The sequence below is a fragment of the Salvelinus alpinus genome, chromosome 23 (genome assembly GCF_045679555.1).
Source record: "Salvelinus alpinus chromosome 23, SLU_Salpinus.1, whole genome shotgun sequence".
Classification (NCBI taxonomy): domain Eukaryota; kingdom Metazoa; phylum Chordata; class Actinopteri; order Salmoniformes; family Salmonidae; genus Salvelinus; species Salvelinus alpinus.
This window is the reverse complement of record NC_092108.1, coordinates 40,225,166-40,249,672: the sequence shown is the minus strand read 5'-3', so window position 1 is coordinate 40,249,672 and position 24,507 is coordinate 40,225,166. Positions and strand designations below refer to the sequence as shown.

Below are 24,507 nucleotides of genomic sequence, written 5' to 3'. Positions count from 1 at the left end.
TTCTCCCACTTAAAAAGATGAGAGAGGCCTGTAATTTTTTTTTCAACTATGACAGACAAAATGAGAAAGAAAAATCCAGAAAATCACATTGTAGGATTTTTTATGAATTTATTTGCAAATTATGGTGGAAAATAAGTATTTGGTCACCTACAAACAAGCAAGATTTCTGGCTCTCACAGACCTGTAACTTCTTCTTTAAGATGCTCCTCTGTCCTCCACTCGTTACCTGTATTAATGGCACCTGTTTGAACTTGTTATCAGTATAAAAGACACCTGTCCACAACCTCAAACAGTCACACTCCAAACTCCACTATGGCCAAGACCAAAGAGCTGTCAAAGGACACCAGAAACAAAATTGTAGACCTGCACCAGGCTGGGAAGACTGAATCTGCAATAGGTAAGCAGCTTGGTTTGAAGAAATCAACTGTGGGAGCAATTATTAGGAAATGGAAGACATACAAGACCACTGATAATCTTCCTCGATCTGGGGCTCCACGCAAGATCTTCCCCCGTGGGGTCAAAATGAGCAAAAATCCCAGAACCACACGGGGGGACCTAGTGAATGACCTGCAGAGAGCTGGGACCAAAGTAACAAAGCCTACCATCAGTAACACACTACGCCGCCAGGGACTCAAATCCTGCAGTGCCAGACGTGTCCCCCTGCTTAAGCCAGTACATGTCCAGGGCCGTCTGAAGTTTGCTAGAGAGCATTTGGATGATCCAGAAGAAGATTGGGAGAATGTCTTATGGTCAGATGAAACCAAAATAGAACTTTTTTGGTAAAAACTCAACTCGTCGTGTTTGGAGGACAAAGAATGCTGAGTTGCATCCAAAGAACACCATATCTACTGTGAAGCATGGGGGTGGAAACATCATGCTTTGGGGCTGTTTTTCTGCAAAGGGACCAGGACGACTGATCCGTGTAAAGGACAGAATGAATGGGGCCATGTATCGTGAGATTTTGAGTGAAAACCTCCTTCCATCAGCAAGGGCATTGAAGATGAAACGTGGCTGGGTCTTTCAGCATGACAATGATCCAAACACACCGCCCGGGCAACGAAGGAGTGGCTTCGTAAGAAGCATTTCAAGGTCCTGGAGTGGTCTAGCCAGTCTCCAGATCTCAACCCCATAGAAAATCTTTGGAGGGAGTTGAAAGTCCGTGTTGCCCAGCAACAGCCCCAAAACATCACTGCTCTAGAGGAGATCTGCATGGAGGAATGGGCCAAAATACCAGCAACAGTGTGTGAAAACCTTGTGAAGACTTACAGAAAACGTTTGACCTCTGTCATTGACAACAAAGGGTATATAACAAAGTATTGAGATAAACTTTTGTTATTGACCAAATACTTATTTTCCACCATAATTTGCTAATAAATTCATTAAAAATCCTACAATGTGATTTTCTGGAATTTTTTTTCTCATTTTGTCTGTCATAGTTGAAGTGTACCTATGATGAAAATTACAGGCCTCTCTCATCTTTTTAAGTGGGAGAACTTTCACAATTGGTGGCTGACTAAATACTTTTTTGCCCCACTGTATATCTTCAGGAACATTTAACATTTAAGATCAGAGATAATTTCAAAAGTCTACTTTTCGGCTGGTTTCTTTCTCTCTAAATGACATCATTAGTATATATTCAGCTGTGTAAGGAAACATTATGAGCAAACATATGTCTTACAGTATTAGCCACATCCTTATATTGAGAATATATTGAGAATTATCCAAATACAAGGCTCTGTTTTTAGCTATTGATGCCATCTCAGAAGCATTTTACTGTTAGTTGAATGTTTTGTGCAAAGTTGGTTTTCTTCTTCTCTTGTCGTGGAACTTGAAAGGTTGCTGAGTCTTGCATGGTGTATTTTTACACAAGCTGTTCAGGTTTCTCCATACTTGTACTTGAAGCTGTGGGGAAGGTAAAAGAAAATGAAACACATTTACCATATCACCTCAAATCACATCAGTTAGGACTACTTCAGATTAGTTGTGCTATGTTTATATTAATGTGACTCCTGAAAATAACCTCATGACAAAAGTATGGGACAGGGTTGTGTTCAGTATGACAGAACGGTGTGCAACGTTGAATTCAATGGAAATGGGAGAAGAGCCCAGTTAAAAACAGGTTGTGATTATGGTGGCCCAGAGGGCAGTTACCATATGGTGGGGCATATTGACCACACGGTCACGCAACGTAGTAAACGTTGAAGAGAACTGAACGCACCTCAACTCTTTCCGTGAAGTTTGGTAATACCCACCTTCCCATAGCCTACTCACCAAGCAGACACAGTTGTTAGGAAAAAGACTGTCTGAACCAACCACACGACTGGTGAGCTAAGATTGGTGTATGTCCTCAGTTGTGTCAAAAGCATATTAGTTCGGGAGACATCCGTGTCTAATGATCTGATTGATGTCTGGACCGTTAAGACCATTAAGGTCCAGACCGTCCACTGTCTGTCTGTGTGCTCAGAAAGATTATGAGAGGTGACAGAGAGGTTGTTAGCACTGTCTGTCACATGGGGTGAGAGTGTTGTTGGACACGTGTGTGTGTGTGTGTGTGTGTGTGTGTGTGTGTGTGTGTGTGTGTGGTGTTGGTGTGATGACATACATTAATGATATATAAAGCAAACATTGAACGAATACACAAAAAGAGTTCAGTAGCACACACACACTCATGCACTCACACAATCAAACAGATCATTGTTACACAAGAGGAGTAAGCCAGCTAATAATGAATAAATTATTGTTTAAGTTACAGGGCAAGCAATCATGCATACTACTGTAAGTATACAGAGGACAGTCATGGCATACCAGCATTGTAATGTAGAAAAGAGATTCTAGAAAACACACATACAAATAATTAATATTAAATTAGTACAAAATAATTATTTAGTCAGAGCGTAATTTGATTTGCAATATACATTCACACTAGTGATTTACAATATGTCAGTAAAAAAGTCAATTTTATCTTTGTTCCCCAAAAGGAATAAACATAAAAAATATCTAATCATATTTTATATATTATACAAGCAGTCAAGAACCCTTTGGCATCACGTAGGAAACTTAAGGCTACTTGCTTAACTCCGGTTCTCTGATATTATGAGTGAGATATATCACGAGGGATTCCCCGGAATCTCATTAGCTCTCAGAACCAATGAAACACGTCTGTCGGAGAGAGACAGGTCAAATTATGAAGGGATGCCCAACGAGCTGCATCGCAAATCTCCTGTAAGGAGATGCCCTTGAACAGCGCCCAAAAAGTAGCCATGCCTCTGGTTAGAGGTCTTCACGGCTCCAAAAAGTTGGACCCATTCCGAAATGGACTTGGGGCTTTCCCACTCAGACCCGCTATGCATAAATGCATTAAAAAATATATAGAGACCCGCTCCAAAGGGACCCGAGGACAACTAGACCTGTTCCATATAGACATGGTCGGATCCAGAACTGGTTCGAGAGAGGGAAGCAGCAGCAAAAGTCATTTTTTAAGCTACTTTATTAACCGGAGCTGATAAAGCGCAAAAGGGAAAGAGGTGGGTCGTACTGTGAGTGAGTGACATGGGGAACAGGAAGGGAGAGACAAGGGACAGCAACCAACCAAACCAACCAAGCCGACTCGTGCTATAGTAGATTAATAGCTGCCATAGCTAGGTTATTTATCATCAAATATGATTACGTAGTACCTGTCTTAGACTGTATCAAACCGGGAGAAGCTAGTGAAGCTAGCTAACATTAGCTAGCTAGGCTATCTGAGTGCATGCACTTTCTCATCCTACTGCTTAAAATAATAACTCCATTCAGAATATAAAGCAGCAGTCTGTTGGCTCTTGGTCGTTGTAGCCTATCCTTCTCATTTAACTTTTAATTCAGTCATTTTAATTCCATCTTCCATTTATTAGAGATCTACTAACTTTTGCCACACATGGAGCGAGGCTCTATGACTGTAGCCTATTGCCGCTTTGATGACTTATGATTGGCCAACAACAAGCTACGTGCGCCACGCTCCCACTCTCGTGAAAAGCAAGAGCAGAAGCATAAACAACATCAACTTTTCTTTCTCTCTCTACTGCAACAGTCACATTCGGATCTGTATGGGCCCTTCCGGACAAGTCAGTTAAAATTACACATACTAGAGACCCGCGACGATCATATCAGAGCCGACCCAGACTCGTGATATTATTTAGAATTCTGGATCTCTACCTCTGGTGGAGTGAGCCCTCAGGCCCTACAGAGGCTGTAACCCTTTGCTATTTATTATAGGCCAATGTAATAGCTTCCACAATCCAATATGATAACCGTTGTCGAGAGAGGGGTCTCCCCTCGCAGGGAGGCCACCTTCAATAAATGCCTTCTGCTCCAGCCTTTCCAACCTAATGTGTGTTTGTGTGTATATCGGAGGGGTTGTGTTAATGCAGAAGACAAATTTCCATCACGTATGGACTAATAAAGTATATCTTATCTTGTTTCTATACAGTGAGCGTGTAGAAGGAACTCTAGCACTATGGATAGTCTCAATGACTCTGATAGGCAGGCCTGTCGCATCCAGATGTAACCTCTCATTGGCCAGGCCCAGAGCGCCATGTTGTCCGGTTAAGGGTGGAAAATCTCTTCGTTCACCTGGGTCAGCAGATCCCTGCGTAAACGGGAGATGCCAGGGCTCGTTGTACAGCAGGAGAATGATCTCCGCTACCCAGAGCTTGCCAGGGATAGGCCGGGTGGACACAATTCCCAGGTCTACAGTTCCTTCAGCTTGACAGGAGCATCAAAGACATCTGCTTTCTTTGTCCGACAGGCTGGTCAAGTTGAGCCCCAAGACTCTCTCCCCCACCACTGCAAGGCTAATGGTCACAGCCTTGAATGGCGCCCCTGGAATCAGCCAGCGATGCCCCACTAAGGGCGGAAGACGGCCTAGATCTAACGGCCGCAAGGCTCTACAGAGGGTGATACGCTCAGCCGAATGCACAATTGGGTGCTGACTGCCTGCCCTCCAGGACACCTATAACACCAGGTGTTGCAGGAAGGCCAAGAAGATCATCAAGGACATCAGCCACCTGAGCCGAGGCCTGTTCTCCCCTCTTCCATCACTCAGATGCGGGCAGTATAGGAGTATCATGTCAAAAACTGTCAGATTGGCTAATAGCTTCTACCTCAAGACTATCAGGCTGCTGAATAGCCATTAGGCAGCCCCCCCGCGCTGCTTACGATTATATCTGCGATCCTGTGCATGTGACAAATAAACCATCTAATCTGCATGGGCACATGATTGGGGATCGTCGACCCTTGCTTGGCTCCATGGCTCCAAAAAAACAGCTAATCTGAAAACAAAGTGAAACATAACTAACGTTCGCCACGTGGGCTAATAGCCTCACACTAACCGGAGAAACAAATCCTTTAACAATGTGAACGTAGCTAGTATTTTCCTTGTGGGTTAGTAGCCTAGCTAGTTAGATCTCGACCGATAAGCAGTGAAAGCTAGGATGGTCGGTCTAGTCAACGCGGCACGGTAGTGGGTTGAGCTAAACAAGAGAGCGAGCTAGTAATTGTACCCTTCCAGGTAGAAAAACCAGTCAGTAGAAAAACCAGTCGGTAGGATAACTAGCCTTGCAGTGAGCTAGCCAGGTTAGCTAAGCCTTTCAGCTAAGCTAGCCAAGTCTCAGTATCCACCACAGGAGACAAAGGGAAGAAAAAGCGGAAAAGCTCATTCCTAACCAAAAGTCACCCAACACAGAAGACGAAAGCTGAAAAACCTGCGCTTGGGGGCGTAACATCACAGCACACCTATGAACAGTTGAACAGGAAAACAAAGTTGTGCTAAGGAGAGCTTAGAGTAGTACTCTACATGAGGAAGAGAGGTGAGAATTACCAGAGGGCAGGCAAGTAGGTCTTTAGTATGAGGGGAGGGGCTCACCTCATTTGTCTCCGACAGACGTTTGTAAATGGTTCTTCAAGCTTATGAGATTCTGGAGAATCCTTCATGTGAGATATTGAAACAAATAATTAAAAGAGAACCAAAGATACAGTACAACTGCCTCTCAGACATCAGAGGGAGGCAGAATGCCTCTCAGCCACTAGAGAAAGGCAGAGTTTGACTTCAATCATCAAAACAAGCTCTCGCATGGATACACAACATCCCTATGTATTTATACAGTGATAAATTGTGATTAGAATGAGTTTCAGGTCAGTCTGTGTTGCAATGGCTACGACAAAGAGAAACTGATGCAGCGAAGAAGCCAAGTAATCAGCACACAGTTCAACACACTAGCCAATGAAAGACCTCAAAAGTGCTGTCAGTCAAAGCATATAAAGTGAACTTTGTTAGTTACAGTAGTGTCAGCAATTGCAGGTTGGTTACATGAGCGTGCAGCAGGGCTTTGTTCTCTTTTTAATCTTTTTAATCTTTCTGATACCTGGGGCAGAGTGCTTCTCTGTCCCGTCCTCGTCGGACTGTCCGTCTGAATAGAGGTAGTGTGACTCTTTGGCCAGTTGACCAGGATAGACCAAATTCCTTGATGCTGTGTACGGTGATGCATTGTTTGAGTTAAAATTAGCTGTGGGCTCTGCCATGTATTTGATTAAGTTCTGTTGAGGTTGACAGTGATGGTAGCCCCGGTTGTTATAGCCATCCGCGGTGTAGGTGTAAAACTGAGGGTTACTCTTGTCCACCCCATCCTCGTCGCCAATGACGACAAGCTCGGCCCGGATGGATCCTTCATAGCCAAGGCCACGTCCACTGTCATCCTCTGCGGTCTGGTAGCCCATAAAGATGGCGGTGACAGGCTCGGACGTGTCCATGGTGTTAAGGATACTGAAGTGCGAGTCTCCCTGGTAGATCGGGGACGGCCTCTGGTCCATTTCAACTGATGAGTCGTAAAACATCCCGCTTCGCTGGATCTCTCTAGGGCTATGGTAGGAGTCGTCGGTGGGGAACCCTTTCTCCACACCGTAGGATAAAGGATTCTGGTTATACCCATTGTTTGACTGGTAGTACTCCTCATCCTGCCTGCCAATGAAAGAATGGACTGGAATGTGAGGGGAGGAGGAAAGACTCTCCAGCTCTGAGTTGTGGACTCCGTCAATATAGTGGAACTCCTTCCTGGAGAGGACATCATGCTTATACGACTCTTGCTGATACCCGTTCCCATTGGTTTCGTGGATGACTTTAGCATAATTCTGTTGGGGTCTGTTGGGGACTGAGGCCCTCCTGCTGCAGGTGTTGGAGAATGCAGGCACTGATTCCTGGTGGCCCCGGTGGTCTTTTGGGAAAGCACCGCTTTGAGGCATCTTCTGCACTGTACCCTTTCGGAGCTGCTCCTCCACCTCCATAGGGCTGAGCTCCTGGTGGCCCCGAGAGCCACGGGGGGTGGAGAATGTAGGTACTGACTCATGGTGGCGCCAAGATCCACTGGTGGTGGAGAATACAGGCAATGTTGGCTTCTGGTGGCTCTGTGGGCCACAGTTGGTGGAGAATGCAGACACTGATTCCTGATGGCCTTGGTGGCAACGTGGGCCGCTTTGAGACTTCTTCTGCTCTGTAGCTGCTCTGAGCAGAACCTCCACCTCCATAGGGCTGAGCTCGTCCACTCTGTTAGAACCATCCCCCAGCTGAGACTCGTCAGACCGCAGGGCATAGACAGACTTGCGGCCGTCGTCATAGACTTTGACCCCTCTCTGCTGGAGTACCTGGGGGGTGACGGTGGATGTGGACAGGACCCGGGTCTCCCCGGTACGGAGATCCTTCTGGACGTTGATCTCCATGGCAAACATGGCTGGAGGAGGAGAGAGGGAGGAGAGACAGAGTGGAAGAGGAAGGGAGAGAGGGAGATGGGTTGAAGTTATATAAAAATAGGGTTGTCAGATCTACAGTACATGCTATTGTTGTAATAAATGTTACTAGGAAGTTTCTTACTTTGTTTGGGTGTGTCCTTATTAGATTCAAAGGACTGCTTCTTTGAGATTGGAGGTTTGTAGGACTTTGGGGCATCTAGAGTAGCTGGGTTGATATGGATTGGCTCTGGAAAAAGAAAAGGAGCAATGTTTATTTTTGTATTGTCAATGATTAAGTGTATAATGTAATCTGTTTTATCAAATACAGTCATGACCCGAGATTATTGGCACCCTTGATAAAGATGAACAAAAAATACTCTATAAAATAAATAATACAAATACTGAGCAATATTGTATGCTCAACAAAATGGGAAAATCATATTATGCTATACTAGTACAATTGCTCAGAGAAATATATATATTTTTGTTCTCAAAAAGATTGGGGTCAAAATTATTGGCACCCCTGTTTTCAATATTCTGGCACCCTCCCCTTGCAAGGATAATGGCATTGAGCCTTTTTCTGAAATATTTTAGATTGGAGAACAGATTGGGATGGAGCTTAGAACAGTCCTCCATACATAATCTTTCTAGATCCTTGATGCCCTTTTCAAATCACACCAAAAGCTTTCACAGGGGTTCAAGTCCGGATACTGAGATGGCTATTGCAAAATGTTGATTATGTGGTCAATTAACCACTTATTTATGGAATTTGATGTGTGCTTGGGGTTATTGTCTTGCTGGAAGATCCACCTGCGGCCAAGTTTCAGCCTACTGCCAGAGGCAACCAGGTTTTTGACTAAAATGTCCTGGTACTGGCCTCCCGGGTGGCGCAGTGGTCTAGGGCACTGCATCGCAGCGCTAGCTGTGCCACCAGAGACTCTGGGTTCGCGCCCAGGCTCTGTCGCAGCCGGCCGCGACCGGGAGGTCCGTGGGGCGACGCACAATTGGCCTAGCGTCGTCCGGGTTAGGGAGGGTTTGGCCGGTAGGGATATCCTTGTCTCATCGCGCACCAGCGACTCCTGTGGCGGGCCGGGTGCAGTGCGCGCTAACCAAGGTAGCCAGGTGCACGGAGTTTCCTCCGACACATTGGTGCGGCTGGCTTCCGGGTTGGAGGCGCGCTGTGTTAAGAAGCAGTGCGGCTTGGTTGGGTTGTGTTTCGGAGGACGCATGGCTTTCGACCTTCGTCTCTTCCGAGCCCGTACGGGAGTTGTAGCGATGAGACAAAATAGTAATTACTAACAATTGGATACCACGAAATTGGGGAGAAAAGGGGGTAATTTATTTTTTATTTAAAAAAAAAATGTCCTGGTACTGGGTAAAGTTCATGATGCCGTTGACCTTAACAAGTGCCGCAGGACCAGTGAAAGCAAAATAGCCCCATAACATCAAAGATCCATCACCATATTTTACACTAGGTATGGGGTTATTTTCTGCTTATCACATCCTTCTTTCGATGCCAAACCCATCACTGGTGTGCGTGGCCAAAGAGCTCTATTTTCATGTCATCTGACCATAGCACCAGTTCCAATCCTAGTGCCAATGCCGTTTAAAAAACTTCAGACATTTACATTTTTAGATGACATGAAAATAGAGCTCTTTGGCCATGCACACCATTGGGAACCTGTAGGACATAGTCATGACCTAAGGGGCGAAGGTCATATTAGTGCGCAATGTCACCTTAGAGTCGCCAGCAGCGATCTGAGTACAGGAACGGTGTACGGAGAAGGCATGGAGATTCCCAACGTGTTTAGCCGAGGCCAAAGCCACTAGGTTTTTGTAGGAGAGGATCTTCAGATCCACAGACTCCAGTGGCTCAAAAGGGGGCAAAACACAGAACATCCAAAGCTAAATCCCAAGTGGGCACAATAGGTTAAGAAACCTGCCTGAGACGGCGCACACCCTTTAGGAACCGCACTACCAGGGCACAAGCCACAGACCCCAAATCTCTGGCCGGGGGACCCAAACCTACCTGTGCACCTGAGATAATTGATCCCTGCGCAACGGGAGTTGCCACGGGACCTCGCCCAATATACGGACGATCTCTGCAAACCAAGGATGCTTGGGCCAAAGGGGAGCCGCAAAAATCTATGACAAGCCCTCCAGGCGCACCCTCCCCAACGTGGGCCAAATCATCTCCACGGGGGGAAATGCATAAAGGAGGGTCCGAGGCCTCATCGAGAAAAACAGACGACAATTAGCATTCTCGCAATGAGCAAAAATCTATGTTGGCCCTGCCGAGCATTTCCTATATGTGACCCGTTACAGAATCTGAGGCGTTTGAAGCTGGTTCCTACTTCAAAGTAGGGCCATTACATTTTTTTTGGGGGGAATATGTGAACTTTCATGTGCCTTAATTACAAACTTGTATGGGACCTGTAAATATTAATAAAAATGTTAAATGATCAGCCTAGTTGAGCCAAGGAGAAAGCACTGAGCTATACAGGGAGAAAGACAGGATCCTTCCTGGCTATTCATGATTGGCTGAGATAATGGGGTGGTTGGACATGACGAGAGATGAGCCCTGATTGGTCTGTCTTGTCACAGGCTTCTGTCTATAACAGAATGGGCTCTTCCGTGGTCAGTATATAGCTAATATTTGATTTTTTTGAAAGATACAGTATAGCTATGGACAACTGCAAAAGTGTTGCTGCAGCTCTCAAAAACATTGCTGCCCTGAATTTAGCTGGGTTTAAGTAGATAAACCTCTTTCTGGAGGACAATGCCATGCTGACTCACATGCTTTTACATGCATGGGTGGGGTGGGGCTAAGGCTTAAGAGGTTGTGAATGGTGCTGAATGGGGGTAAACAAGGAAGAACTCTCTAAGTGTGAAAATCTCATAAATCTTTCACAGGACATTTGCTCCTACTTGTCTTTTAAGTGGGATAACGTGTTTTTAAACTTTTAAAGCAGCATAACTTTCCCATGTTTCCTCCAACTACAGTGTACGATATACCATTTTGAAGCTTGCTTCTGGAGAAGGTAGGATATTTTCTCACTCAAAGCGGGCACTGAGATCTCGGGAACAGTCGACGTGATAATACTGCAGAAGTGCAGGACACACACAACAAATTTTAGCTCGTACCCCAACATCACATGCCAATGGTCAGAGCAGACAGTGCGCCTCCCGTGAAGTGCCATCTGATGGGGCGAGACGCCACCTGGTGGACTGGGAGACAATGGTTATTTTTCCATTTCCGCCACTCTTGACAACCGTGTGTCTGAACATGGAGAAGAGACACTTTCAATTGAACTTACATGAGGGAGACACAACACTTTCGACACCCATGAACCCTGTGGAGCCTAGGGTTGAAAAAACAGCGTTTTCTGTGCCACAGTTTGCTTAAAGCAAGGGCTCTGGCGATCAGTGACGTACCCCAATTGGCAGTGTCACTTGGGGGTACTGTTGTCACAACAAGCTTCACTTGGTTTAGGAAGTAAGATGTGTTCCGGTAACCGGCTGGCACCCAGTGCTGGACCACACGCATTAAAAATAGACCCAGGGAGAAATCTGTTATCGTGGAGGTTACCCTACTAACCAGTCATAGGTACCGGCGACTACGCGTCTTGTGACCTAGCCGGGGATGGGACAGACAGCTCTGAAAAACTGACCCATTCTGTGGTAACAGACAGGGGTGATTCGTAATTGAATCTAATTCCCAGGAATGAAAAGTGTTGAGCTGGAGACAGACAGCTCATTTAGGGGTTCATAGGAACCACAGAGACTATGTGTGGGATAATAGCATGGTTGTGTTCAACCCTGCTCGTTCCATCAACTCCGCTACCAACAACCAATCGCCTATAGAGCCCATAACCTGTATCACTAGATACCTCATAGGGTCTAGTGAGTTACAGGCAGGAATCAGAATTAAAAGCCAAGTAATGAGACACATATGGGGGAGGGGTGCCCCCTTGTGGGCAGAGAGGGAATCGCCCAATTTATTAATATAATAATATGCCCCTTGAACACCGTGGAACACGGGGTAACAGAGGGGGCATTAAACATGGACAAGCTCCCAACATATACGTTGTGCTTCTGTGAGACTGTATAGCCTGCATTAAGCCTGGCCCCCTTACGGGCACAGGGGGCTCCGGCAATGGCTGACGTATTATCCTGTTTGGCTGCAACCAAATGTGGGGGCACTGTTGTCATAGCAATGCTTTTGTGGAAGGGCACACTGGTTGCTCAGACCCTCCCTCCGGGGGTTTACCCGAACCAAGTGCTCGGGGGCTGCTTCCTCCTCGGAGGTGCACACAAGCCCTGCTTCCTCCACTCCCTCCAACTCCAGGAATTGGAAATAGGAGCTGTCATAATGCTGGGGGAAGCTAATACGTTTCATTAGCTGGAAGTTATGCATGCTAGCTGACGTTAGCAGGGAGGCTTTTTATTCTAAGCTAGGCAGGCTAGCCTCTTTGACCGCAGCACAGTCCATTTAGAATAGTGACTTAATGCTACGTATACTAAACACGAGAACTACCCAAGCAACTCCACAGTGGGGAGGCAGAAATAGCAAATAGTAGCTAGCTCGCCTCTGTGAGTGACGCACAGTTCAGATGCCACATTTTTTGGCGAGTCAAACTGAGTAGAAATTAAGAGCGGGCTGTCACGGTTCAGAGCTTTGCTTGATGTACCGATTGGTTTCATACAACCGCTCTCAACACTGCAGCAGACTTCCTCGTTTGTTTTGTGTTGAATTCAGGCATAAGAGACCTCTTACAGAAGTCCTCCACTTGTGACTCGGAGGCCATGATTGTGCTTCCGTTGTGGATGTGGTAGAGAAGAAATCTTTATTTGCATGCAATAAACATATATTAACATGCATGACATTTCTCCTGACAATGGAATAACTATTCTGGCGCGCTGAGTTAAACAGAGGCATGCTTTACCCGCTCCGTGCTGAAAGAGCGGCAGAGGCTGCTAAAAGTCAGATCAGGCGCACTTTATTGTTTCTGACGGCACTTTATCCCCGCTCTTCCAAAGAGAAAGTTACTTATTTTTTCAAACTTGGTGCAGCGATAGAGCGCTGTTCGAACTAGGGTTTATCTAACATTACATCCAATCACAAGCCAGTTGATCATAATACATTTTATGTATTTGGTTATGTGTTCAATCTTGTCACGAGTTCCGCCGAAGTCGGCTCCTCTCCTTGTTCGGGAGGCGTTCGGCGATCGACGTCACCGGCTTTCTAGCCATCGCCACTCCATTTCTCATATATCCATTTGTCTTGTCTTGTTTTCATACACACCTGGTTTTCATTTCCCCAATAAATCTACTTGTATTTAACCCTCTGTTTCCCATCATGTTTTGTGTGTATTTGTCTTTATGTCAAGTGATGTTTGTTAAGCGCTTTACTTTATTGTTCTGTTTTTTGAGCGCGTTTGTTTTGTTGTGCTCCGGGTTTGGAACTATAATAAAGTGTGCTTTCTTTAGTCATACTCTGCTCTCCATACACATCATGACAGAATTACACACCAAATGAATGGAGTCAGCAGGATCAGGTACCCCGGTTAGAGAAGTTGAGGAGCGCGTCCAGGAACACTCGGCCATGCTACATCATCTTGGTGCCATGATGGATCGCGTTGTCCAGACCATGGACCGCTAGGAGAGACAAGAGGTCTCTCCAGTGCCTCGACCAGCACAACCGGGATTGTCTCCACCCGTTCCATCCAGAGGGGATTCCGGGGGGATGCGTCCCTCCTTTCCCAGGGAGTATGATGGAACGGCAGCACAGTGCCAGGGATTCTTGCTACAACTGGACCTCTACCTGGCCACTGTGCACCCAGCTCCCTCGGGAGGGGAGTGAGTGGCCGCTCTCGTCTCCTGCCTCACAGGATGAGAGCTGGAGTGGGCAAACGCCGTTTGGAGAGAAGGAGACACGGCTCCAGACCATTCCGAGGATTTCACCCGTTGCTTCAGGGCCGTCTTCAACCATCCACCTGAGGGCAGAGCGGCGGGGGAGAGGCTCTTCCATTTGAGGCTGGGGACGAGGAGCTCCCAGGACTTCGCCCTTGAATTCCGAACCTTGGCCGCAGGAGCAGTCTGGAACGACAGAGCCCTCATCGAACACTATAGATGCAGCCTACGAAAGGATGTCCGACATGAGCTGGCCTGCAGGGATGCCACCATTACCTTTAACCACCTGGTGGATTTTGCCATCCGGTTGGATAACCTGCTGGTCACCCGCGTACGTCCAGAGGGGGCTCTGTTGGTTCCAGCATCCAGCAACCCCGCTACGGTGCCCATGGAGTTAGGAGGTGCAGGGCATAGGGAGACGGGAGGAGGAGCCATCACGTGCGTCATCTGTGGCCGCAGAGGACACACTGCCGGTCGGTGCCGTGTTGGTTCCTCTGGGAGTCGAGGCAACAGGCAGGGCACTCTGGCATCACCCCAGGTGAGTTTGCACCACACACATCCAGAGTCCTCTGTTGATCAACTGTTTGTGCCTGTTTGTTTCCCTGAGTTTTCCCCACATTCCCAGCAGAAGGCGCTCGTCGATTCAGGCGCAGCTGGGAATTTTATCAACAGAGCATTAGGTAAGGGATCCCCATTTTTCCTATAGTTAGACCCTCCCCGGTACATGCTCTAGAAAGTCGACCATTAGGGTCCAGGCTAATCAGTGAGGCCACCATCTCCTTGGCCATGGTTATGCAGGGGAATCATGAGGAGAGAATCAGTCTCTTTCTCATTGACTCACCTGCATTTCCTGTGGAACTAGGCCTTCCCTGGTTGGCTCTGCATAACCCCACTATTTCCTGGCAACAGAGGGCTCTCACGGGGTAGTTGCGAGAGTACTCAGGGAGGTGTGTAGGGGTTTCCATTGGTGCTACTACGGTGTAAAGTCCAGATCAGGTCTCCACCGTGCACATCCCCCCCAGAATATACCGATTTGGCTCTCGCCTTCTGAAAAAGAAGGCGACTCAATTACCACCTCATCGACGGGGGGATTGTGCGATAAATCTCCTGGCAGACGCTGCGCTTCCCAGGAGTCACGTGTATCCCCTGTCGCAAGCAGAGACGGTGGCTATGGATACATATGTCTCTGAATCCCTGCGTCAGGGGTACATTCGGCCCTCTACTTCACCTGCCTCCTCGAGTTTCTTTTTTGTGAAGAAGAAGGATGGAGGTTTACGCCCGTGCATTGACTATCGAAGTCTCAATAAAATCACGGTGGGGTACAGTTACCCGCTACCTCTTATCGCTACGGCGATTGAGTCAATACAAGGGGTGCGCTTCTTCACGAAACTGGATCTCAGGAGTGCGTATAACCTGGTGCGTATCTGGGAGGGAGACGAGTGGAAGACAGCGTCAGTACCACCACAGGGCATTATGAGTACCTTGTCATGCCGTACGGGTTGAAGAATGCTTCATCAGTTTTCCATCCAATCCTTTGTAGACAATATTTTCTGGGACCTGCACGGGCAGGGTGTAGTGGTGTATATTGATTACATTCTGATTTACTCCGCTACACACGCCGAGCATGTGTCCTTGGTGCGCAAGGTACTTGGACAACTGTTGGAGCATGACCTGTATGTCAAGGCTGAGAAATGCCTGTTCTTTCAGCAGGCCGTCTCCTTCCTAGGGTATCGCATTTCCACATCAGGGGTGGAGATGGAGAGTGACCGCATTTCAGCCGTGCGTAATTGGCCAACTCCCACCACGGTAAAGGAGGTGCAGCGATTTTTAGGGTTTGACAAATACTACCGGAGATTTATCCGGGGTTTTGGCCAGATTGCTGCGCCCATTACCTCATTGCTGTAGGGGGGTCCTGTAAGGTTGCAGTGGTCGGCTGAGGCAGACAGGGCCTTTGGGCAGCTAAGAGCTCTGTTTACTTCGGCTTCAGTGCTGGCCCATCCAGATCCTTCTTTGGCATTCATAGTGGAGGTGGACGCGTCCGAGGCTGGGATAGGAGCTATGCTCTCACAGCGCTCGGGCATGCCACCGAAACTCCGCCCCTGTGCTTTCTTCTAGAAGAATCTCAATCCAGCGGAGCGTAACTATGATGTGAGGGACCGGGAGTTGTTGGCTGTGGTTAAAGCGTTGAAAGCGTGGAGACATTGGCTTGAGGGGGCTAAACACCTTTTCCTCATCTGGACTGACCACCGCAACCTGGAGTACATCCGGGCAGCGAGGAGACTGAATCCTCGTCAGGCAAGGTGGGCCATGTTTTTTTACTCGTTTTGTGTTTACCTTATCCTACAGACCAGGTTCCCAGAATAAGAAGGTAGACGCACTGTCCAGACTGTATGACACAGAGGAGCGGCCCATGGATCAGACTCCCATATTCCCGGCCTCCTGCCTGGTAGCGCCGGTCGTGTGGGATCTGGATGCGGACATTGAGCAGGCGCTGCGTACGGAGCCCCCTCCCCTCCAGTGTCTCATTGTGCGTAAGTATGTTCCGTCTGCTGTCCGTGACCAGTTGATCTCTTGGGCCCACATGTCTCCCTCCTCTGGTCATCCCTCTTCGGTCGGACGGTGCGCTGTCTGACTGGGAAGTACTGGTGGCCCACTTTGGCAAAGGACGGGAGGGTTTATGTTTCCTCCTGCTCGGTGTGTGCCCAGTCCTCGAGGCCGGTGTCGGCGCGCCGCTGGACCCGTGCGTCATGGGAGGGTTACTGTCACGACTTCCGCCGAAGTCGGCTCCTCTCCTTGTTCGGGTGGCGTTCGGCGATCGACGTCACCGGCTTTCTAGCTATCGCTCCATTTTTCATATGTCCATTTGTCTTGTCTTGTTTTCATACACACCTGGTTTTCATTTCCCCAATCAATCTACTTGTATTTAACCCTCTGTTTCCCATCATGTTTTGTGTGTAATTGTCTTCATGTCAAGTGATGTTCGTTAAGCGCTTTACTTTATTGTTCCGTTTTTTTGAGCGCGTTTGTTTTGTTGTGCTCCCGGTTTGGAACTATAATAAAGTGTGCTTTATTTAATCATACTCTGCTCTCCTGCACCTGACTTCGCCTTCATACACATCATGACAATCTTGGTAAAATAGTGTTATTCTATCATTTACAGTGAGGGAAAAAAGTATTTGATCCCCTGCTGATTTTGTACGTTTGCCCACTGACAAAGAAATGATCAGTCTGTAATTTTAATGGTAGGTTTATTTGAACAGTGAGAGACAGAATATCAACAAAAATATCCAGAAAAACGCATGTCAAAAATGTTATAAATTGATTTGCATTTTAATGAGGGAAATAAGTATTTGACCCCCTCTGCAAAACATGACTTAGTACGTGGTGGCAAAACCCTTGTTGGCAATCACAGAGGTCAGATGTTTCTTGTAGTTGGCCACCAGGTTTGCACACATCTCAGGAGGGATTTTGTCCCACTCCTCTTTGCAGATCTTCTTCAAGTCATTAAGGTTTCGAGGCTGACATTTGGCAACTCGAACCTTCAGCTCCCTCCACAGATTTTCTATGGGATTAAGGTCTGGAGACTGGCTAGGCCACTCCAGGACCTTAATGTGCTTTTTCTTGAGCCACTCCTTTGTTGCCTTGGCCGTGTGTTTTGGGTCATTGTCGTGCTGGAATACCCATCCACGACACATTTTCAATACCCTGGCTGAGGGAAGGAGGTTTTCACCCAAGATTTGACGGTACATGGCCCTGTCCATCGTCCCTTTGATGCGGTGAAGTTGTCCTGTCCCCTTAGCAGAAAAACACCCCCAAAGCATAATGTTTCCACCTCCATGTTTGACGGTGAGGATGGTTTCTTGGGGTCATAGGCAGCATTCCTCCTCCTCCAAACACGGCAAGTTGAGTTGATGCCAAAGAACTCCATTTTGGTCTCATCTGACCACAACACGTTCACCCAGTTGTCCTCTGAATCATTCAGATGTTCATTGGCAAACTTCAGACGGGCATGTATATGTGCTTTCTTGAGCAGGGGGACCTTGCGGACGCTGCAGGATTTCAGTCCTTCACGGCGTAGTGTGTTACCAATTGTTTTCTTGGTGACTATGGTCCCAGCTGCCTTGAGATCATTGACAAGATCCTCCTGTGTAGTTCTGGGCTGATTCCTCACCGTTCTCATGATCATTGCAACTCCACGAGGTGAGATCTTGCATGGAGTCCCAGGCCGAGGGAGTTTAACAGTTATTTAGTGTTTCTTCCATTTGCGAATAATCGCACCAACTGTTGTCACCTTCTCACCAAGCTGCTTGGCAATGGTCTTGTAGCCCATTCCAGCCTTGTGTAGATCTACAATATTGTCCCTGACATCCTTGGAGAGCTCTTTGGTCTTGGCCATGGTGGAGAGTTTGGAATCTGGTTGATTGATTGCTTCTGTGGACAGGTGTCTTTTATACAGGTAACAAACTGAGATTAGGAGCACTCCCTTTAACAGTGTGCTCCTAATCTCAGCTCGTTACCTGTATGAAAGACACCTGGGAGCCAGAAATCTTTCTGATTGAGAGGGGGTCAAATACTTATTTCCCTCATTAAAATGCAAATCAATTTATAACATTTTTGACATGCGTTTTTCTGGATATTTTTGTGGTTATTCTGTCTCTCACTGTTCAAATAAACCTACCATTAAAAGTATAGACTGATCAATTCTTTGTCAGTGGGTAAACGTACAAAATCAGCAGGGGATCAAATACTTTTTTCCCTCACTGTATGTATTCAAATAGCTACAGTTTTCTTAAAAACTGAACATGTCTAAGTGTCAGAACATTATAGCTTCCTGCTCCTCATCGACTTATCCAGACTAAGGAACTAGCTAGATGACTCAGTATTGGACTCGCAGTAGCTCCGTAACGCTAGCTAGCATATTAGCTTGATTTGGGCCTATCCCCACACCAAAGCTAGTTAGCGCTGCTAGCTAACAACTCGGAATAATGACCATACTCACCCCTCGGCAGGTGCCAATTGCCAGCAACTGACCCAGAAAATTGCTGAATTGGAGGGTAGAGTGTCTATTCTTCATCAGATTAAAGAAGATGAACAGCTGATTGACTCTTTGCTTGAGTCTGCCAAAAACGTGGTGAACGAAGCCACTTGCCCATGGCTTGTCACCGCGGCCTCGGGAAGAGCCTGCAGCTGTGAGACATACTTTGATCCCGCTAGAAGAGCCCTGGCCATTACCGGGAGCTATACTCAAGCATCCGGTCTGCTCGATTTCCTCTGCTCTGCCTCAGGAGCCATGGATCACTATACGGAACCAAAAAATCCTGGCAGGAAAACGCCAAGGCAAAGTGATGCCTTGGAACTGGGAAACAGATACCGGGTATTGGAAGAGTCGGAGGTCTCTGCCGCTGGCCCCAAAGGAACAAACAACTCTGCCCGGAAGCAAGTGGACCCCTACCATCTAAACAATTTACGACGAAACAGCCCTACAACTAGCCCCAAACAACTTTCTAGGAGGAAGATAACTCAAGAGAGACGCAATTTTAAAAAATTACCAAGCAGCAGTCCCACTGTCCTTATTGTGGGCTCATCCATGATCCAAAATGTTTCTATTAGGAAAGTAGAGACCATCTGTTACCCGGGTGCCTGGATCCGGGACATTGACTGTATGTTACCGCTACTCATTAGTGAACACCCGACTGCCACAGCTATCACAGTCCATGTAGGGTCAAATGATATTAAACTACAGCAATCTGAGCAACTCAAAAAGGACTTTAAATCACTGATTCATACTCAACTTCAATCAGGTTAACAATGCATTATTTCAGTTCCACTCCCGTCTCCACACTCTACGGATAATCATTTCAGTCGTATACGCCAGCTACACATCTGGCTTAAAGGTTATTGTTGTTCAATAAGCATACAATATATGGACAATTTTACAGCTTTCCTACATCGACCGAATGTATTTCTCCAGGATGGATTACATCTAAGGTATAGGTATGGTACAAGCATTCTCTCCTCCAACCTGGCTCTCACTATAGTCTCATACAGAGCATGTGAGAATATACATCCATGGGGGTTGATACTCGGAATTGGTCGATTCCACATCAGACTATACTCATTGCTCGTCTCCATCCAACTCAGGCCTGTCAGTAGCTACACGGAGGAAGCGTCGCTCATCTAATATTACCTTGAATGTTCCATCTGATATGAGCTCTCAAAATAGTGGCCTTGGAATTATTCATTTGAATGCTAGAAGCTTGATCCAAAAGTTAGATTTGATTGAAATACTGGTCTCACAATCACATGCTGACATATTGATTATGTCTGAATCCTGGTTCTGTATCTCTGTCCCAGACTCAGATGTTCTGTTAGCTGGGTACAATATCTACAGAGCAGACAGAGGTAGAGGTATTTCCATATATGTTAAATGCAACCTAGATGTCACCGTGTCAATTTCAACTTCGGTTCCGAAACAGTATGAATGCTTAGTTCTAAATGGGGTCCTTGTTCATAATGCACTATTATCGCTAACGCTAGCGGGAGTTTATCGCCCACCCTCAGCTCCGGTATCTGCTCTATGCAAATTGTTTGAGTTAATGTCTAATTATGCAATCTCTGAATTATGGATTATCGGAGATCTCAAACTGGACTGGTTGATGCCAGCATCACTTAAATTAAAAGACATTTGTAACAAACTAAATCTTACTCAACTAATAACTACACCTACCCGTCCTAATCCAAAAGACCCGGAAACATCTACATTAATAGACCTTATCTTAACAAATACACCTCACAAATATATAGCTAGTGGGTTATTTGCAAATGACATCAGTGACCACTGCCCTATTGCATGTATCAGGCTAAAAAACCCTGACCCTCGTATAATTCTAAAGATAAACTATAAACACTTCTCAGAGCAAGCCTTTATCCATGACCTTTATTATTCAGAGCTTTTATCCGCAAACTACATAATGGACCCAGTTTTAGCCTTCTCTTTCTTTTCATAAATTTTTACCTCCATGGCTGTTAAACACGCCCCGTTAAAGCGACTTAGGGTAAAAAATGTAACTAATCCTTGGTTCTCCTCTGATTTGAAAATTATTTTCCAGCAAAAGAATCAAGCATGGTGAAAAACTGGTGAAACAGCTGATTGGCTGCTTTTTAGGCAATTGAGAAATAAATGGACTGGAGGAATAAAAAAAGCAAGATCTAGGTGTGTTATGACAAGAGTCTGCTGGTGATCCCTCTAAATTCTGGAAAACCGTTAACTCACTTAAACGAGAAAACTCATCGACGTCCCTGCCACAGCAAATTACATCGGAATTTGGGATCGTCAGTGACCGAACTAAAATTTGTGATGTTTTTAATAAGCACTTTATTTCTGCTGGTTTTCTTTTTGAAAGAAAAAATTGCCAATATGATCCTGACCGGTCTATTGTTTCAGCCCCTCAGCCCCCACCTGATGTGGAAAACAGTGAGCCGGTTTTTAATTTTCAAAAAGTCACAGATGATGAGGTCTTATCTGCTATAGATTCAAAGAAATCGTTAGGTGCTGACAATCTGGATCGATATTTACTCAAGTGTGTGGCACCTATCATTGCTAGTGCAGTGACGCACATCTTCAATCAAACATTAGTCGTAGGAAAACAGCTTTTGTTTTACCGCTCCTCAAGGGAGGTGATGGTAGTGAATTGGTTAATTATCAGCCCATCTCTAAGCTCTCCTGTTTGGCTAAAATTCTAGAGTCATTGGTGAATAGGCAACTACAATCATTTGAACTGTTAACAATACTCTTTCTAGCAATCAATCTGGCTTCAGACCTAAACACAGTACCACTACGGCCACTGTACATGTTGTAAATGATATTGCTAATGCCCTAAATAATAGAAAGTACTGTGCCGCCTTGTTCATAGATTTGTCTAAAGCTTTTGACACTGTAGACCATCTGATAATTTTGGGTAAGCTGTCGTCAATAGGACTGGGATCGGATGCCTGTCGTTGGTTTCATGACTATCTAAAGGATAGAAGTCAGGCTGTTAGAGTCGACGGCATCCAGTCGGAGCCATTGGAGTTGGTTAAAGGGGTCCCACAAGGTTCTATACTTGGTCCATTACTGTTCACTCTCTACATAAACAATATCGGTGATGAGGTAAGAAAGTGTGATGACACTGTTATGTACTCTATTGCTTCAACGGTTGACCAAGCATTATCGCAGCTGGAGACAGATTTTAAGATATTAGAAGGGTTGTTTTTACAGTTGAAACTTGTTTTAAATACTAAGAAAACACATTTTATGATTTTTAATAGGTCCAAAAAGTTGGATGAACATACACTTGCACTTACGAGCTTAGATGGCTCTCAAATGAATCAGGTCTCTGCATATAAAAACTTAGGGATATGGCTGGATGATAAACTGTCTTTTAAAATGCATGTTGACGAACTTTGTAAACGGCAAAAAATCAGGCTAGGCTTCCTCTATAGAAACAGGACATGTTTGTCCTCCACAAATAGAAGACAAATTGTGCAAGCTACTTTTATGTCTGTTATAGATTATGGGGATATTATTTACATGCATGCTACGGCATCAACACTTAAATCACTGGATGCTACTTATCATTGGGCACTTAGGTTTATTACGGGTGCTAGCTACAGAACTCACCACTGTGTTTTATATCATAATGTGGGTTGGACTTCGCTGTCCGTGAGACGAGAACAACATGCTCTCGTGTTTGTCTATAAAGCACTTCTGAATAAACTACCTTCTTATTTATCATCACTTATCAACATTATAGTTATAATTCATAAAACCAGGTCTCAAGCATGGATTACACTTGAGGCCCCTGCGATCTTCACAGAGTTGGGTTTGGCTGCCTTTTTGTGTTACACTCTTGCATATGGAATCGCCTGCAGACCAAACTTAAACTTGAGACTCTTGTCCCTCTTGCCCATTTTAAACATTTATTGGAGGATTTTTATTTTTGTATTGCTTGTAACTGCTTTGGGTAATACAAGTTATTGTGCTATTAGGGGAATAACCTACAGTATGTGTAAATGTAACAATCTGCTGTAGTATTTGTTTGTGTTATCTGTGATTGTTTTGTTTGTCTTGTGTAGTTTCTTAATCATTGTACCTAAACTGTATGTGTAAACATGTATACGCAGGGCCCAGCTGTAAAAGAGACCTTGGTCTCAGACTGTGTTCCTTGTTGAAATAACGGTATAATGGCTGAACCCAGATTGACATTTCAGAGCCATAAGGTTCTATCTGCGATTGCACCCACCTAAAAAACAAATGTACAATTGTCTCAGGATTTTGATACTCGGCACTTTAGGTACCTTTAAGGTGTGGATATGGGTTATGAAAGAAGAATTCACTACAAAACATTTCTGAGATCTGGGATGTGAAAACAGTTGATGTCTAATATCTCAGAACTATGCTTTGTACAGATAGAACCTTATAGTCCCAAGGTTACGATTTTGAATTATCTATTTTGTACAGTCTTTTTTCCTCATCTTTGTCAACGATGCCAATAATTACAGTCACGAAAACGTAATCAGCAAGCTAGCAAAAGGACTTACCTTCTTTGAAATTCTCCTTTGCTTCCTATAAGATAACATAAAACAAGAGACTAAAAGTCACCAACCTCAAATAAAACTTTCAGATACAACAGTGTTAGATATACAGTGGGGAGAACAAGTATTTGATACACTGTCGATTTTGCAGGTTTTCCTACTTACAAAGCATGTAGAGGTCAGTAATTTTGATCATAGGTACACTTCAACTGTGAGAGACGGAATCTAAAACAAAAATCCAGAAAATCACATTGTATGATTTTTAAGTAATTAATTTGCATTTTATTCCATGACATAAGTATTTGATACATCAGAAAAGCAGAACTTAATATTTGGTACAGAAACCTTTGTTTGCAATTACAGAGATCATACGTTTCCTGTAGTTCTTGACCAGGTTTGCACACACTGCAGCAGGGATTTTGGCCCACTCCTCCATACAGACCTTCTCCAGATCCTTCAGGTTTCGGGGCTGTCGCTGGGCAATACGGACTTTCAGCTCCCTCCAAAGATTTTCTATTGGGTTCAGATCTGGAGACTGGCTAGGCCACTCCAGGACCTTGAAATGCTTCTTACGGAGCCACTCCTTAGTTGCCCTGGCTGTGTGTTTCGGGTCGTTGTCATGCTGGAAGACCCAGCTACGACCCATCTTCAATGCTCTTACTGAGGGAAGGAGGTTGTTGGCCAAGATCTCGCGATACATGGCCCCATCCATCCTCCCCTCAATACGGTGCAGTCGTCCTGTCCCCTTTGCAGAAAAGCATCCCCAAAGAATGATGTTTCCACTTCCATGCTTCATGGTTGGGATGGTGTTCTTGAGGTTGTACTCATCCTTCTTCTTCTTCCAAACACGGCGAGTGGAGTTTAGACCAAAAAGCTCTATTTTTGTCTCATCAGACCACATGACCTTCTCCCATTCCTCCTCTGGATCATCCAGATGGTCATTGGCAAACTTCAGACGGGCCTGGACATGCGCTGGCTTGAGCAGGGGGACCTTGTGTACGCTGCAGGATTTTAATCCATGACGGCGTAGTGTGTTACTAATGGTTTTCTTTGAGACTGTGGTCCCAGCTCTCTTCAGGTCATTGACCAGGTCCTGCCGGGTAGTTCTGGGCTGATCCCTCACCTTCCTCATGATCATTGATGCCCCACGAGGTGAGATCTTGCATGGAGCCCCAGACCGAGGGTGATTGACCGTCATCTTCAACTTCTTCCATTTTCTAATAATTGCGCCAACAGTTGTTGCCTTCTCCCCAAGCTGCTTGCCTA

General features: G+C 45.7%; 1 protein-coding gene across 2 annotated transcripts in view; it reads right to left on the bottom strand.

Moving 5' to 3' along the window:
* Positions 1-1,499: 1,499 nt before the first annotated feature.
* LOC139550974 (palmdelphin-like) overlaps positions 1,500-24,507 on the bottom strand; it is a 32,042-nt gene continuing 9,034 nt past the window's right edge. Inside the window, exons 6-10 of one of the 2 annotated variants that reach the window (XM_071362282.1) lie at positions 23,248-23,272; positions 7,898-8,002; positions 6,399-7,757; positions 5,900-5,961; positions 1,500-1,902 (exon numbers count right to left, since the gene is read on the bottom strand). In XM_071362282.1, the coding sequence (XP_071218383.1) occupies positions 5,942-5,961; positions 6,399-7,757; positions 7,898-8,002; positions 23,248-23,272 (1,509 nt within the window). In that variant the 3' untranslated portion in view covers positions 1,500-1,902; positions 5,900-5,941. The remainder of the gene's footprint in view (positions 1,903-5,899; positions 5,962-6,398; positions 7,758-7,897; positions 8,003-23,247; positions 23,273-24,507) is intronic. The other variant, XM_071362283.1, reaches the window with a different exon arrangement.